A 19,051-nucleotide genomic window follows, 5' to 3' on the forward strand; every position below is an offset into this window, starting at 1 on the left:
TCCGAATGCAACAAAAGAAGTATTTTCCTTTCTAACATTAAATTCAGTTTCTCTAGATCGTTACTTGTGTTTACACATAACGATTATACAAGACTGAGAAAATTAATACAGGGTATCTCCATGAAGTCAAAAGACTCATCACGGGAGCTCCACACCATAGTTCACAATATATCTATTATAACATCCACAATCGAATCAGAATTTCGCGTTGGGAGACAGAAGCTAACCATTATTCACCATCATACCTCTCCCTGCACTGATTCACTAACGAAAAACTAGCAACAACGCAGGCAACCCATTGCACTCATTCAACACCCTGGTAGCAAAAAAACTAGACATCACATTCCTTCTAATGAAAGGTTTATTCAGATTCCAATGATGATCTCTTGTTCTATCCCCAGCTGTAATATAGCGCATTAATCTTTCACTTCTATCCTATAAAACCCTTTCAGCAACTTGAATGTTTCTCTCATATCACTCTATTCTTTCTATCTGCCAATTTTTGTAACTCACAAATCTTTAATCTCTGTTCATAGAACAGAGATTGAAGAATGTTCAGAGAACATTCCACAGGCTTGAAACTATCTCACTTCTGAATCCTCTCAACCATTCCACATCACCAAGAAACCCAGGCGTCAAAGTCTGAGCACAATAGTCAAGATGTGAATGTATCAGACAAAAAAAAAAAAAAAAAAACATTATCCTTCGACTGCACTAACAGCTTATTCAAATCATCCTGCAGGATCGCCATATCGCTTTTATTTGCTACAGCTCTCCCCAACTTAGCCTCATCAGCCAATAACTGGATATCATTCTTCAAATTATCTCCAATATCATTAGTATACAGATTAAACAACAGTGGGCCAAGAAGACAGCCTTGTGGCACATTACTGGCTACTTACTAAACCTTTGATTCTGCTCCACCATACGCCACTCTCTTATACCTGTCTGACAACTATCCACTTATCCATCTCACCAATCCACTTTCTCTAGTTTCACCACATTGACCAATTCCAATTTGCTTTACTTACAGTTTTGAGTGCGGTGTTCAGTCAAATGCTTTTGCAAAGTCCAACAATATGACAGTATAGCCATTACCCTTATCCAACTGTAGCGTTACTTTATTATAGAAACAAAGTAAATTACTTAAGCAAGACTTCCCTTCAACAATGCCATGCTGACCTTTAAAAAGAACAAATTATTATCCACTTAATCTTGAATTCTGGCTTTCACTAACTTCTCCAGCACTTTAACTATGAATTTTCAATATCTGTTTTCGATCCACCTTTATGCAGTGGAACTATCATACCTTTCTCCCATTCTCTAGGGACTCTATCTGAGCTGAGACTTAAATTAAAAAGCCTAGTCGAGGATAAGGCCAATTCTCTTACACACTCGCTCAATACATGGGCCAAAATCCCATCTAATACTGTAGAAGAATTCACATTGAGATTTTTTTGTATTCCAAGCACTTCCAGTTCGTCAACTTCAGGTTTCACATCCACAGCTGTCTTGTAAGCCAATACTGTACCTTCACCCTGACGATAAACCTTCACAAAATAATCACTCATTAATTCAACAATTTCTTCATGTTCTGTTACCTTTATACCAGGAGAATTCAAAGATAATTTTCCATAATCGTTTTACTTTCTACTCGGTACATAGCGAAAAATTCTTTAGGATTCACCTTTGGAATATTCAGCTAGTTTAATTTCATATATGATTTTGCATTCCATATTATGCATGTCACCTTTCTTGCCTGTGCCTTGTATTGTTCATAAGCATGCTGGTCACATCTCAGCTTATACACTCTCTACAACTTCTTTCGCAGCTCGTGCTTGATTGTACTACTTATACATTTTACTCCGTTCTTTTTTTTTTATCTTCTCACCCTAGGTATGAATTCTAATACTATTACCTTCAAATACATTCATGCGTCACTAACATTCTTTCCTTGCAGTATATCATGCCATGAAATTAGTCGAGTTGTCTTCTAAACTTTTGAAAATCACCAGATATATAATTCCACAAATATCCATTCTTAATTGAAGCTTCAACATGACCAAACACCTTTCATCCTAACACCGAGCGATCACTCCCTAATTGGAGGCAAAATGACAATCTTGGATGAGGACACATTCTCAGATATTATCACCAAATCCAATATTATCGATCCACGAGTTCCCTCAAAAACATGTTTCAAGTAATTGTCTCTTAGAAACTGTATAAATTCTAATTCCCTTCCACTACTTGACATCTCCTCATTCCAATCTATATCTCCTTAATTAAAATCACCCATAATAATTACCTTGCCCTTACCCACAGAGCTAATCTTCTGATGCATGTAATCTAAATCTATCTTTGAACCCCCTAGGTCTATAGCAGTAACCAACAAGAAACACGACTTTGTTGACACTTATCTCACAGCAAACAGATTCAAACGCATTTTCCTTATGATAAACTTCAAGTTTAATTGATTGTAACTCATCTGGTATCATTAATAACACTCCACCACCCATTCTGTTGGAATATTCCTGAAACTATATCCTCTTTTGTCAACCAAGTTTCACATATATACCAGTTATACTCGGCCAAGATGTTCTAATCAAGGATATAAATTCATAAATTTGTCGTTTCTGATATTTTGAATACAAACATGTAAGACAGACACACTAGACCCAATTACTCCTGTGAGCCCAGCACATACAGTCCTGATGCCTCCTCAAAATCAGTTTTCGTTTCTACGTATTAGACCACACGGAACTCCTAATTTATTAAAACGAACGCAGTCCCCAATATATAATCCCCCCCCCCCCCAAACGCATTCCATAAATTAATGAATTGCACACCATTCTTCCTACACAACCCATGAATTGATTTATTTGCGACCATGGCTCTCTGTTCATTTCATTCCTATTCAAACGAGGCAATACTTGTCTTCACATTTTATGCTTTCTCTGCTGCTTCTGCCAATAATATTTTCACATCCTCTTTCATTCCATTTTTCCCTTCATTCAGATCTTTTCTACCCAGATCAGACTATGCTTGATAATAACACCTAATAACGTAACCACACGAACATTGAAAAATAAAATTTTACGTTCTTTAAATTACTTATTGTTACGGGAGTCCATAGACTCATCGAGGGAGGCCCTAAACATCATGTCTACACAACTATTCGACATTCTCACAGTATCTATCATACCTTGGCTTGAACTCATTCACTGTCAAACACCCACAGCAGACTCTGGCAGCTAATTCCACTCATTTACCACTCTAAAAGTAAAGAACCCAGCTCTAACACCCCTGCCCAGCTTCCATAGATGTTCCCTAGTTCTCCAACCACCAGTCCTGATCTCAAAAATATCCTCTGAATTAATCCTATAGAAACCCTTTAGCAATTTGAATGTTTCAATCATATCTCCCCTTTTTTCGCCTATCAACTAATTTCTGCAACGCACAAATCTTCAACCTGTTCTCATAAGGTTCACTCCATAGACCTGCTATCATCTTGGTCACTCGCCTATGGATCCTCTCCACCTCCTCCCCATCAAGAAGGAACCGAGGTGACCAAGTCTGGGCACAGTAGTCGAGATGAGATCTTATCAAGGCTCGGTATCATTAATATTTTTATGCGAATGATTCTCCTTTCGACCTGATGGCGATACAGCATTTGAAGTGACATCGTCGAAATAAATACTGCCAATCAGATTCGCATTTCTCATTAATTAGAATGCTTTTGACAATCAATTTTCGTATAAATCACCAAATGCTAATTTCTTCACAGGGACTTTTTTTCATTGTTCCTACTTTGCAGAAAGTGTGAACTCATGGTTTTGATAATTTATCGAAACACTCCAATAAATTTGGCAGTGCTTCCATTAAAGACGAATTAGTTCGTTTAACGTATTTAAATTGTTGTCGAATGCGTAGATATTTAACGCTCTTTTCCGTTCTTGTATTCATTATAGCATATAAAAAGTGGAGTTCAACACAATAGGTACATCTTGTACTAAATTTAATATGGCTAGTTTTCAATTCGATCCACGGTTTGAGTATCTTTTAGTTTTGTGCATGCAGAATAGAATGGGTAAAATGTCCTACTATTTTCCTAAATGCTATTAAATTCGAAATCGACATGTGTGCATTAATAGAGCCCACTGTTCTAACTGTAACCGTGAATAAAACGTGGAATGCTTGCAATGTCAGCATCATTACATCCCTTAACAATATTATTAGCGCCACTGTCTCGAAAACCATTGTGCCAATCCTTGAAATATGTATATCACATTTGTAACATCACAAAAAACTTTTCTTTAATTGTATCACTTGTATGACTTCCAGAAAAATGTTGACATTTGAAACTACAGTATAGAAAGTTTCTATTAAGCCAGTGTCCGGTGAAACTAATGAAACTTTCGTTTGTATGCACTTATATCTGATGTAAGAGAAATATATTTAGCATCTGCAATCCTGTCTAACAACTAATCGGGCATCAATAGCTGGAATTATTTTTCATATAAAAATTTTTCTTCCAGGCATACTGCACCATGGAACAAGTTTGTTCGTTAGCCTAGTAAATCTTTTATTTTGAACAGCTGAGTATAGTACACCTAAGGCAATCATTTCAGCTATGGTATGATGCAGATCTCACGTGTTTGTAATCTGCGTTCCATGTTTTAGATTTTTCTATAACATCAAATAATGTTTGTCATTTTGATGGATTTACTTAATTCTTAATGCTTATTTATTCCTCAAGGGCTCACTTTAGTGAGTATGAGTGTGACAAGTGCGAGGTACCAGATACTAGACGGTGCCTTACTTCATGTAATATATACATCTGTTATATTATCTGTAGACTGGTCCCTATTCTTCCTCTCCCCAATGCTATTAGATTATTCAAGGGGAAGGGGCAAATCTTTCCTACTTTGCTATTTCATTTCATCTTATGGGAATCTACATTTCCTAGGCATTTGCCTCACCTAGTAAGCTGAAGTCTCAACCAACCTCCTGATATGTGGAAAGGGTCTCTGCAACTGTACCACTTTTTTTTTTTTTTTTCTTGAAGTGATTTCACTACAAAATGCTACTATGGTTTTGACTTATAATGCATAGAGCCATGAAGCCCTTGGGTCGGAAGGACCTGGATTCGATTCTGTCAGTGACTTGAGGAACCTTTATCTGGTCTCTTTTGACTAAAGGTGAGTTAGTGGTCTCATACAGAGGAAGGGAGTTTTTCACTCTGAAACTCAGGTTTTTTGTCCCCCCCCCAATACAGGCAAACCGGCCCCATGAACACACATGGATTACAGTCATGAATACGTCCCAGCCACATTACAGTCATGAATACGTCCCATATGCTGGTCCCATGCCCAGATAATTTTTTTTTGGGGGGGGAGCAACAGTGAACTACCCTGTAAAAAAATCTCACCAGGAATACTTTGTGGGCAATGCGTACAAAGTCACCTACGGTCAGAAACGACTGAAAGAGAAAAACCAGTAACCAGTTATAATGCATCTCATGCTGCATTGGTTGTCATGCAGAACAATCAGAGCCACTTTCAGGGTTTAGGCAGTGTCCTGTTCGAGAAGTATATTATGGTTTCCAACACAAGTCAGTGATATTGTTGAACGATGAATATAGAATGTATGAGAATGTGAAGGGGTTTTGCCTTATTGACTGACTTACTTTCTATAATAAAGTAATGGTGGAGTTCGATAAAGGAAATCCTTACTCGGTGATACTGCTGGACTTTGCAAAGGCATCTGAGAGGATTTCACAAGGAACTCTATTGCATAAATTGGAGCAAATTGATATGGATCTGAAGCTGGTGATCTGGATTAGAGGGTGGCTGATGAACAGATATCAAAGAGTGGTTTATGGCAGAGCTGAGTCCAGGAAAAGGCATATGACTAGTGGTGTACCTTTGGGCTTGGTCCTCTGTTATTTATTTTGTACATTAATGAGTCTGGAAATAATTTGAAAGGGAATATCCACTTGTTTGCTGATGATGCAAAATTGGGAAGAGCAATAGTCAATTCAAATGATGTAGATAGCTTGCAGGACAACTTAAATAGGCTGGTATGGGTTTAGGTAAATGGCTGTCAGTTTAATGTGGCTAAGTCTAAGGTGATGCACTTCAGGAGGATGAGATCACATGCTGTGTATTATATCAGTGGAACTGAACTGCAAGAAGTTGACGAGGCAAGGGACTGGGGGTTATGTGGACAGAGAACTTAAGTTTAGAGGGCATATGCCAAAACATCACATCAAATTACATGGTTGTTGAAGAACGCACACACACACACACACACACCGACAAGCAGGGATAGGGAGATGATTGTTCCACTTTATAAGACATTAATAAGACTCCCCCCTCCAAAGTCCTGCTATGCTGCCTCACTGTGGTGAGGGGGTGGCTCTGGGCAAAGCATGTTGGGAGTATCATTACTCCTGGTAGGGTCTCTCAAGGTGTGAAGCCATCCCACTATGCCCAGCTAAATGCTAGCAGGCGAAGACAGAAGAGGAGATGGGCATCATCTATCTTAATTTACTGCTTATTAGACATTCATGGCGAAGGATTTAACACAGCATACCATGCCAGCTCGGACGTCACCCGGTTCAAGAAGGTCAGTGTTGCCATTTGGTAGCAGCTCCAGGGGTGGTAATGAGAAGTTAGCGACTGGCGCCACCACCACCATCAGCTATGAGTGATCCAATGATCCATTTAGGACTATGGGAGAGAAGAAATAAGACTGCATTTGGATTATTGTGCACAGATCTGGTCACCTAGATTTCTTGGTGATGAAGAAATGGTGGAGAGGATCCAGAAGCGAGTTTCAAAGATTGTTGCAGGTCCGTGGAATGTTTCCTACGAGGAAAGATTGAAGGTCTGTGGGCTCCAAAAACTAGCTGATAGACATAGGAGAGGATATGATAGAGGCATATAAATTATTAAAGGGGTTTTATAGGATTGATAAGGATGATTTTTTTCTGAACAGTACAGGAATGCATTACCATAGGTGGTGTGAATGCTTCATCTGTTAATGAATTTAAGAAGTATGATGGATATTGTCTGAATAATGGAGGGTCAGAATAATGACTGTAGGGTCTCCGGCGATGAGTCTTCTGACTCCATGGAGACACCTGTTATAATAATAATAATTTTAGAGATGAACTTACATGGGCATATGGAATGTATGGAGTCTACAGATGGATACTATACTTTTGATATTGCCTTTAACGTGATGGAGAGATATACCAACTACTTCAATTCCAGCAAAAATGTATAACAAACTCTTATCAAGAGTCCTGTGCGAGTAGGGTCAAAAATGACACCTACTTCAGTTTCAGAAAAAATCTGTATGAAAGACCATTATAAAGAGTTGTCTGCTTTCACATTCTTTCCACTCCAAACTCAAATACCATGAGAAATTTATCCATATATAACATCATCCCTTCACATCATCGTTTGCTCGATGGAGAGAGATAAAATTGGCATCATGGGAATTACAGAGACCAGATAGAGGTCACTTCAAATGACAGGATGGTAAGCTAGATGTTTATTCAGGAAATGATTCGAAGCATCATGGGGTAGCTGTGACATTGAAGACAGTTCAGGCAAGAGTCCTCTTGGTTATAATCCTGTTAACGACAGGATGCTTTGTATGAGACAAGGCTCATCCAACCAATGTGTCAATTTATGCACCCCACACAAATAGGCCTAATGAAGAGAGTGAGGAATTCTATTAAAAACTACACACTACTTTTCATCTTAGGGGAATTTAATGCTAAAGTGGGAAAGGGTATGAGAGTTAGGACTGAGTGTAGCATATTCGGTCTGGGTAAACGTAATACCAGTGATGAAAGACTTGGAATTTGCCCGTGCTAACAGGTTAGTTATTACCAATACCTGCTTCCAGAAACATTCAAGACAGACCTATCCATGGACATCTAACACTGATAAGTCAAGGCACCAGATTGATTACATCCTGGCTCTCCCTCCATCAGTAGAAGACAAGCATCTCTGATGTGCATACTTGTTCTAGAGAAGACGGTGGTACAGACCATCAGCTAGTAAGAGCCAAAGTGAGACTATGACTCTGAAACCTTAAAATTCAAGCACATCCCACTAGACTGGATGTCAGAGTATTTCCTAGTGGATTCATAGAAGAAACATCTACTTGATTGGATGATCTTTTGGTGGCTAGTGAAGAGAACTCACCTGAAATCTCTGGGAAGAAGTCAAGGTAATTATACAGAATAGAGCTAAGAAGTACCTTGGCCCAATTAAGAAGACAAAGAGATATCAGATTCAACATGGGATCTAATCAAAAGGAGGCCTGGTTGGAGAAACAAAAGGACACAGGAATGAAGAATATAAGAGATTACATAGAGAAATAAGAAGAGCCATCAGGCAGTACAAGGAAATCTTTATGTTAATAAATATGAAGAGATAGTCACTGATATAAAAGGATGTTACGTTTAGTTCATATCGTGAATCCGAACAGAGTTAAGGCCACAGGAAATGGAGGGATAACAGTGTTTCATTACAAGGATATGGGAAACAGGATCATGGCCTAGAGATTGGAAGGAGTCGATTTTCATACCACTACACAAGAAGGGAGATATGAAGGATTGGATGAACTATAGAACTATTAATCTCTCATGCAAGCAAGATTTTATTAAAGATTATTACAAATAGGATTGAGGCAAAGATGCCTGAGGAACAAGCATATTTTAGGTAAAGTAGGGGTACCAGAGATCAGATCCTGTGCTTCAGACAGATCATAGAAAAGTATAAATAATTTAGACTGCCTATGGTCTGTACCATCGACAGGGTGTAGCATAGAAGCAGCCTGCCTCACGGCACTGCTTAATAAGGATGCTTGTTCAGCCATATTGAGGTAGGCGTAGTAGCTTATAAACAGTTATTGTGTGATATCCCCGTAGAGCAAACATTTAATTAATATTATTATGTAATTGTTTTGCATTAATGTTTCTCTTGTAATAACCACAAAATAGCAATTGGAGATTTTCTTATATTTTTGTCTTATAATCTATCAGGGACGATACTTAATTGTTTGCCTCAGGGCACATCACTAAGCAACTGAGTGACCATACAGTATCTGATGATGTCCAATGAATATTGGACATCCTCATGGATACTTATTTTTGTATTCTGGCTTGATATTACAGTTTCACTATTTTACGAATACACTGCTATGTTTGTATTGAACATGATTAATCATAGAAATTGTACTTGCATTTTTTCCTCAACCATCCTAAGATATTTGCTGTTTGCATATTTTACGTTTTGCAAATTTTATATCTTCACATTAATTGTAAAAGTTCAAAATATTGTTTGTTTTGTTATTCATGGCCAAAACTACTTGTTTTTAGTATTTTAAGACTACATAATATAAACTAAATAAGACAGAGAACACTAAAATAAATACCTATAGCAAACAATATGACGTTTGTTATGGAGCATGTGACATGAGTTTTTCTGCTTTAGCAGACTGAATACTAAATCTCACTAGCAATTTGACTGAAGCTGAATATTTGCAAAATGCTCCAAATCAGTTGAATACCAAAGCGAAATTGAATAATCAGCACATCCCTACTTGCAAGATTATTTATTCTGTAGTAACTTCCCAAACAGAGAATTGAATAAGAAATATTTACATTGATCAATGAATACTTTAAAACAACAATAACAACAAAAAAATCTTGTGAATAAATTGTGTATAGTGGAGTAGAGCACCCTCCCATGATGAGTCCTTGGAAGTGTCACATAATTATTATTAAGAGTGACCTCCAGGGAGTCAGAGACTCATCGAGGGAGACCACATACTACACACCAGCTGTCATACTTATTCTTGAATTCATTCCCACTGCTCGCACTCACAACATCCAATGGCAATGAATTCCAATCACGCACCACAATCTGAGAGAAAAATCTAGCCCTCACACCCTTCTTGGCGGCCTTCATTCTCAGCTTCCAAGGATGCCCTCTCGTCCTTTCCCCACCCTCCATAAACTGAAAAAATCCATCAATTGAAATCCTGTATGACCCTTTTAGAAGTTTGTAAGTCTCAATCATATCACCTCCCCCCCCCCTCTTTCTCCTGTTTGCTAGTGTCTGCAGTCTACAAATTCTCAGTCTGTCTTCATAATCAGTATTCCACAATCCTGATATCATTTTTGACACTCTCCTTTGTACTCGCTCCAATATATCAAAATTACAATGGATCACAATGGAAACCAGGAGACCAGACCTGCGCACAATAGTTCAACTGAGGTCTTATCAAGGCCTAAAGAGGTAAAATAACATCCTTATCTTTACATGTGAATGTTCGTTTCAGCATTGCAATTATCTTTTGAGTTGTATTTGCAATCTTTGCCACATAGCCCCCTAAACTTCAACTTTCTATCTATTAACACTCCAAGATCCCTAGCCTTGTCACTTTCTTCTAGCCTAATTCCACCAATATAATATAATATGACATTGGATATCTAATCATGCCGAAATGAATGACTGTACATTTACTGACACCCATTTTCCCATGCCCACAATTCCAGCCTATTCAAATCATTCTGCAAAGACTGCATATCAGCAGCATTCCTGACTACTCTACCTATCTTTGCATCATCAGCAAATAGCTGTATGTTGCTTATCAAATCCTTCCCAATATCATTAATGTACAGATTGAATAACAGTGGACCAAGCACTGATCCTTGTGGTACACCACTTGTTACATTAAACCTTGCAGACTCAGATCCCCTGTATACCACTTTTTGATATCTGTCAGTCAGCCACCCTCTGATCCATGCTAATATTGCATAACCCAAATCCATTTTCTCCAATTTATGCAGCAGTTTGCCATGCTGTATTCTATCAAAAGCCTTAGAAAATTCAAAGGTATCATGATGTATCCATTCGCCTTGTCTAGTTCAATGGTAACAATGTTATAGAATGTGAGCAAACTGCTAAAACATGACCTTCCCTTAGTAAACCCATGTTGTTCATTGAAAAGTAGAGATTCACTGTCAACCCATTTCTGAATGCAGGCCCTAACCAATTTTTCCAAAATCTTTAGCACCACTACTGAGATACTAATTGGTCAATAGTTGGATACATCAGTCTTTGCACCACCTTTGTGCAATGGAATTACCATACGTTCCTTCCATTCCTGTGGAATCTTCCCTGTTCTGAGACTCATATTAAACATCCTGGTCAAAGGAATGGCCAGTTCACATAAACACTCTTTTAACACACATGCTGATATTCCATCAGTCCCTATTACTGAATTCTTATTCAATTTGTGCAACAGCTCTAATACCTCATCCTCATACACCTGCGTTTCTTCATCTAGTGAAGAGGTAACAGTGAGCTAAATGGTGCATACACCACGCTGATAGCTTTTTAACAAAATGGGCACTCATTAACCGAACAACCTCTTCTGCATCTGTAATCCTCACGGCATCAGGATTTAGAAGTTATTCTTTCATATTCATTCTTTCTTTTACTTGCAGCACATCGATAGAATTCTTGTGTGTTGTCTTTAGCACGCAGAGCCAGTTTCTTTTCATACAACAGTTGTGACTATTCTAGCCTGCTGCTTATAACTTTCATAACGAACGTCATCCTTATGCAAACGGTATTCCTTCCACATCGTCCTTTTCTTACAAATCTCTTGCTTAATAAGATTACACATCCATTTGACTCCTACTCTATTTATTATTCGAAATCTGATATTGCATCATTTAAGCACTGTTTAAATGATTCCCATGCACTGTCGATATTCTTTCCATCCAGCAACCGATCCCATTCCAATGAACTCAGTATACTCCTCAGTTGGTCATAATTTCCTGCTTTGCAGTTCAGAATGTAACCTTTTCTGAATGGAACATTCATAAACTTAGTCACTTCCCACGTGAATACTGCATGATCACTGTCATCAACTGGAGGCAAAATAGTTACGTCTTTAACTGAAATGCCGCCTGACAGTATAATCAAATCTAACACTCTTTGCCCTCAAGTTCCTTCTGTCACATGGTGCTTGAGGAAGTTGTCCCGCAGCAGCTCAATAAATGCATTTTCATTCTTCTCATGAGATTCTACTGCTACCCAATCAATATTTGGATAATTAAAGTCTCCCATTATGATTACTCTTTTTGCGCTCACCTTTTCTATTTGGTGATGCATTTCTTCATCGCCGGCAACTGATCCACCTGGTGTTAGATTCCACCTCACACCAGATGGCTTCAAACTCACTGCCACATGAAATATTGTTAGTAGTATTAATACATTCATAGATCTCAACTCTAACTGGATTTAAGTCATCCAATATCATTACAGCACGCCTCCTCCTCTCCTATCCACTCTATCCTGCCTAAAAATACTGTACCCATGACACTCAATACCAGTTAGTAGGTCTGATTCTGATAGCCAGGTCTCACTAATTCCTACAATCTGAGGTCACAACATATTGACTAAGGCAACAAACTCTAACTCTTTGTTTCTGATACTCCTAGCATTCGTGTACAGACAATAATCTACCTGCATGTTCTTTTGTATACTCTTGTTTGCAGTCTGCCTGACACAGTTATACAACTTGCAGATCTCTATTCTTCTCTAATGCCTTACACATGTAGACATCTTTGCACACATATGGGTCCAAACTGGAAGAATATAAACCTGAAACCGTTCTCTCCTCGTCAACATTTCCATGATAAAGTCCATTCCCGTCATTAACACAGTTATATACCATTATAACTGTAACATTATAACATTATAACTCATATACCTCTTACACTCACATTCACACCATTCCTCCCTTTATAATTTAGTTTCCCTGACTCTGTGTTAGGTCTCATACCAGATATTAGTTTTCCAGACTCCAGAAATTTATTATAGTCTGACCAAGTGAAAAATAAACTTTCAACATCTTTCTCTAAATCCAGAGTAATTTAATAAAAAGGTGGCACACTGTTTGGCAGCTCCTATAGGAGGAGATGACCTTGCTAATGCTTCTGCCTGGTATCTCCAGGTGTAAGGTCTGGAGTGGATGATCATTCGACCGTGAGATGCGGTGATTGATTCATTCAATCCCATACCCTTAGAAGGTAATGGATGGCAATGCTGTAGCCAATGAAGTTCTAACTAAAGCTCGGCTATTGCTGTTACCCTCCTGCCATGATCAGAGCTTTAATAGCTCAATAACACCTTATCCCTACACTGTCCTCTACAGATAACGGGGAAGATGAAAAGCATTCTTGCTTCGCCCCTTTAAGCCAGTCCTTATAAGGAATATAAGGACTGGTATCTCCACTTGGGCCTGGCTCCCACTGAAGAGACCTCAATAAAGGTCGAAACTGGTCTGGGTAGTGGCCCTTCCCTTAATGCATAACATTATACATATCTGCAAGGAGATGTGTTTTGCATTATGGGAGATACTGAGATAGAAGTGATGTTATCTTGCTCCACCTTGGCAAGGAGTCGCCCGGTGTTGTACCACTTTACCCCAGTCCTGAAGATACTTTCAGGCGCAAACTTTGTTTGCACACACTTGGATAAAGGATTAAACTAAATTTATTGTAGTCTGACCAAGTGAAAAATAAACTTTCAACTACGATTTTTTTTTTTTTTCTTTTCTGTTTTTGAATTACTTGCGTTATATTTTTAATTTTTGCTCCAGGAAAACTCGATGTTATAACTCTCTCATCTATAGCATGTTTTATTATAGTCACTATACCAAATAACTTCTTTCTTTTTACTAACAATGTCACTTACCTGATTTTTGTTATTATTTGACTTACCTGTTTCCTTGCTTTGTTGTTTCTTATTTTCCTGTTCATTTTTCTTTTTGTCCCTATGCTCATTTAAATGTCTCTCAACTTTTTGCAATTCCCGCGTTGTCTCTCTGATGATCTGCTTCAACATTGCTATTTTGGCGGTTAATTCATTTTCGTTAACCTCCTCCATGTGCAATAACCTCATTGGCAGGGCTAACCTTCCTGCTCTCGCCTGTGGTGCTTTTTTCAGCATTACCTTTCTTGCCATTTTATGGTGCCATTTTAAACGTATACTAAATATTAAAATATCTTAATAAACAAAAATATATGATAAAATACTAAACACACTATAAAACACTAATATCTACATTAGTATACTACAAAACACTAATTTTCTAAGGGAAAACACAATAAAAGCAGACAAAAATTACCAACTTCACAGAAGCACTAAATTTGCAGACCAACCAATATGTATCCTCGAACCAAAAAAATATATATATATATAATAATAATAATAACCTGAGTGAGTCTATGTATGGATGATATGGCTGCAATGAAGGGAGAGTTAGCTTCAAAAGGCTTGGCTTCAAAAGCTTGGACTGAAAACTAACATTCAATGAATGCACTGTTTTTTTCATAGAGAAGCGCTTGCTTTGAGACCAGATATAATGTCCACATTAAACTGTCAAACTTTTTCAAATCTAAACCCAAGTTCCTCTTTTTTTTTCAAACTTATGCAAAGAAATGGTATCAAAACAGCAGTCTGCTATTTCATATTGAAATGAGTTGGTTGTCACAGGGACAGAGTTTTGGCAAGAGCTCATGAGCTAAAAGAAGAATTAAAGCTTTTTTTTTTAAATGAATGACTCTCATTATTTTTAGGCATGCCATTTTTAAGCCAAATATTGGCTTAAAAATGGCATGCCTAGCAGATATATTTAAGCATTCGAATGAATTAATTGAAAAATGCAAGTTCCAAACAAAAACACATTAACGTGTAGTGATAATGTTAAATGAATTCAAATCCAGTTGTGGAAAAATGAAATTAATAATGGTTCACTTTCAATGTTTAGTCAGCGTTTTAATTCTAATTTTAGCAAAGAACTATTACACTTGTAGGGCAACATTTGAGCATGCTTAAGGAGAAACTGTTTTTATTTTGCCAAAACTGACACAAACATTTGACTGGATTTGAAATCCGTTTACATCATTATCAGAAAACATTTTGGTCTTTGATCTTTCAATGAAAGAAAAGGAAGAGCTCCTAGATCTGTGGAATGACTGGACCTTTGAAGTTCATTTTAAAGATATTCAATTATCTGAATTCTGATTGACTGCAAAAGAAGAGTTTCCATCTACTGGAGAAAAAACAATTAAGATGCCAATACCACTTGTGAATAATCTTTCTCGTCAATGGTCATGATCAAAAATTTGAATAGGCAGCATTTAAAAAAGTCTTAATCAGCCACACATTGACTCAGACTTAAAAATTGTGTTTGCAGAAACAAGCATAAGCCTCCTCAGTGAACAAATTAATTATTATTTTACTTTGTGATTAATTTTTAAATTAGTGTAGTAATAAATCTATACAATTAAATGATTTATCTTTACTTTCTAAGTTCTAAAAGTAAAAAAAAAAATTGCAAGAATTGGTATGATTCTTAAGTGTGGCACAATGCAAAAAAAGGTTGGAAATCAGTGCAGTATGGCATACTCTCTATTCTCCATAACTTGTGGCTGCGTGACTGATGTCACATGTACCAATTCTTGCAAACTGATTTTTGTTCCATTAAAAATATGGTGAAATGCCTTGTACAAGAGCAAATGCTGTTCTATGTCCATTTACCATTCACCCTCCAAACACCAAACTAACTTTCTTTCTTCATCTACCTCAGTTCTTTGGTTTTCCCCAAAGTCTTATTAAAACATATTAACAGATTTCTTCTTTTTTTTTTTTTTTACCCTCGTTGCCACACATGGCAAAACATGTTCTACCTAATATTTCTTCATAATCACTTATCCTCTTACTGCCACATAATGAACAAAACTCAATAGGATTTTCCTGTAAATGCATGGATGGTCTCCTCATATTCCAATTTACTGTTCTTTACTACACTGTTCACTTTCCTGCTGATGATAAGCTCAAAAAAGCTTATCATCAGATGAAATTGCAGATGATGGGCTTTATCACTTGCAATTTCTGCTTGCTTTTTTCTAGTTATCCTACCCCCCCCCCCCTTCCCCCATTACTTTAGCTTTCTCAGGTGAGGTAAATAATTGGCAATTACTTGTTAGCTCAACTAGCTCCTATTTATTGACTTGTTTTACTTCAAATTCTTTCATTTTTCATAGTACTGCCTAGACTGATTTCCAACTCTATTATACTCATCTGCCCTGTAATCACACCTATATATTCCTTTCTGTCATGCTCCATTCCCAATTCAAGACTACATAATCACTGTCACCAACTTAAGGGACAGGAGAAGGAGAAAAAATGACATCTCAGTCACATTCAAATATTGTGATGTTACAAACAAATCCAAAACAACTCTTGATCCTTGTGTTCCCGCAACCCACACATTGCATAAAAAAAATCTCTCTCAAGAATTTTAAAGAAATTCCTTTCACTTATTACCATATGTTGTTTCCTCTGTTCAAACTGTTGATCATCTCCTTTATACTTACTAACTTCATGCTGTGCTAATTTTCTAAAATATTTTCCACTTTTTACCCTCTACAGTAGCAGTCCACAGTAACATCCTATTAATTATTTCTATCTTGAACACTTACCTCACCTCACACTATACACTTTCAAGCTATTAGTACATTTCCATCCTAGTTCTTTACCCTTAGAGAGCACAATTCATCTACTATAATAAATACCCCCCCCCCCCCCCCCAAAAAAAGTTCTATTCTTTAAACTTCTTTCCTGTTAAGATGTCATCTTCTCTGAACAATGTTATGTTTCAATGATACCAATAAGCTTTGGAGAAACCCAAGTCAAGGCCACAAAACTCATCCTTCTTATTCTACTCTGTGATATACTATACAACCTCCAATCATAAAAGCCACTGTCCACATGAGGCTATCCCTACTGGCAACAATAGTTTTTCCTGTCCTACCATTGCCACTTGTTTAGAGAACAGCAACTTAAATAAGGAAAAATGTAGCCAAATGTCTGCATTTTCCCTTATTCATATATAACTTATATATCCTTCCTTCTGTCATTAAATGCACTCCAAGCATCCACATAATCTAAACACCTCTTCCACTAGTATATTCATGCTTCCACCAACAGGCTGAAAGTTTGCATCTCGCTACAGGCATGGACATTTGTGATGGTCCTTTTGTCCTTAGGTAGGAAATTAATTTTATCACTTGGTGGGAGATCATTGCTCTGTTCACTGGAGGTGTGGAGTGGCTCGAAAAGGTTCTATGTTTGGTATATGGAGCAGGGTTTCTGAACTGTGTAAAAAATAAATAAAAATACAAATAAATAAATAAAATTAATAAAAATAGAAAAAATCCTTAGCCCACCCATGCTATTAATGTACCATATATTTACAAAAATCTTTTGTGGGTGGGAGTTGCATAAAAAAATCTTTTGCTACATGATTCATATCGTCTCTCAGGTCATTTATACCAAACATCAGTATCTTCTCATCTGCATTTTGATCTGCATCTTTGTCACAATCACACACTTTACTATTTCAGAAGGAAACAATCACCTATTTCGAACATCCCAAATCATTTCATCTCCACACATTACACTTCTTACAGTCTCATTTCTCTTACACTGGCATTTTCACATTCTCCATCCACATTCCCTCACCTTACTTTCTTACTCTGTCTTCTCATACTTTTCCTGATTCCCATGCTTTCTCTACTTCCGCTTGCTCTCACCCCTTCCTTACTTTTTTTCATATCTACTTTATCTTGCTCTCTCTCTCTCTCTCTTTCTTTTGGCTTTTCCCATTTCCATCTTTATTTTCTGCACATCAGCTAATGACCTCTCAAATTTCACAGTCTCTCCATTCATTTTCCTCAACTCAGTCAGTCCTTTTGCCTCTTGTTTCCTTTCCACCGTGTATCCCTCTCTTTCTCCAACGATCCTGATGTTATTTACCATTCATCTATATGCAATGCTAAACGCTTTTCTTCTGTCAGCTATACCTGTTAAATTCATACATACTTCTCCTACATATTATTCATCCTCAATATTGATAATCATCTCTCTCTCTCTGTTGGAATTGGAATTCACTCATTAATTAATGAGTAAATTCAAGCAGAGAGAGAGAGAGATATGATTACTGCCCACAAAACAAAACTGTTTTGTGGGCAATAGTCGCATAAAAAATCTTTTGCTACATGATTCATATTGTCTCTTGGGTCATTTATACTAACCATTGGTATCTTCTCATCCACATTTTGACCTCTCTTTACTGTTACAAGAGGTTCTTGTTCTTTTGCTGACATACTACTCCCGCAATTGATAAAACTAGAAACAACTGACATTCAATTTACCCAGTGCTCCATATTGCTTACATTTCCAATAAACATATATCTTCCAGATTCCCACCTGTCATTTTTAAATGATAGGAAGTACACATGATGCAAGTGCAGCATGCTATGAAATCCTGTGATATCTTGTCCAGGATGTAGTCTTTTAATGGTGGAAGACAATATGGCAAGATACAATGATTAAAAAAAAAAACCTCCAGAAAACAAAACACCCATGCAACTAAAAAAAAAAAAAGCTTATCTTTTTTGTGTAGTAATAGTGACAACCTTCTTCTAACAATAAAAGGCAAACTGACAAAAGAAAAAGCAATTTTTATTTTTACTGGAGACCTAAGTAGCAAAATAGGCAACAAATCTCAAAAAAGTAATACATCATAATGGTAGGTACATATTATCACATTTCTATTTTGGCTAGTAAAAATAGAAATGTTTGCATGGGAAAAGATGTAAGCAGATAACATCAGTGCTATATTCATACTGGTTTTGTGTGAAATACTTCATATAACCAAAGATAAGGATTGATGTACCCATGTTCAAATAGTATTATGACATCCTATTTTAGAATGAAACATATTTATATATATATATATTCCTATTGTCACACCTGGACAATGCTGTTATATAAAGCAAAGAGATATACCACTTACAGTAAAATGTACGCCTGTGTACCATCAATGGGATGCGGAGAACTTATAGACTTCAAAAGAGGTGTTATCATACAATGCAATA

General features: G+C 37.1%; 1 protein-coding gene across 1 annotated transcript; it reads right to left on the minus strand.

Annotated features, from left to right (window-relative positions):
* Positions 1 to 1,253: 1,253 nt before the first annotated feature.
* Positions 1,254 to 18,277, minus strand: LOC150098000 (uncharacterized). Its single transcript, XM_090406654.1, has 2 exons — positions 18,206 to 18,277; positions 1,254 to 1,601 (listed from the first exon to the last, which is right to left on the minus strand). Exons 1-2 carry the CDS (start codon positions 18,275 to 18,277, stop codon positions 1,254 to 1,256), a joined length of 420 nt encoding a protein of 139 aa, XP_090262780.1.
* Between the last annotated feature and the right edge of the window lie 774 nt (positions 18,278 to 19,051).

This window comes from Typopeltis vanoorti, chromosome 16, assembly GCF_054136105.1.
Source record: "Typopeltis vanoorti isolate ZY-2024b chromosome 16, IOZ_Tvanoo_1.0, whole genome shotgun sequence".
Lineage (NCBI taxonomy): Eukaryota > Metazoa > Arthropoda > Arachnida > Uropygi > Thelyphonidae > Typopeltis > Typopeltis vanoorti.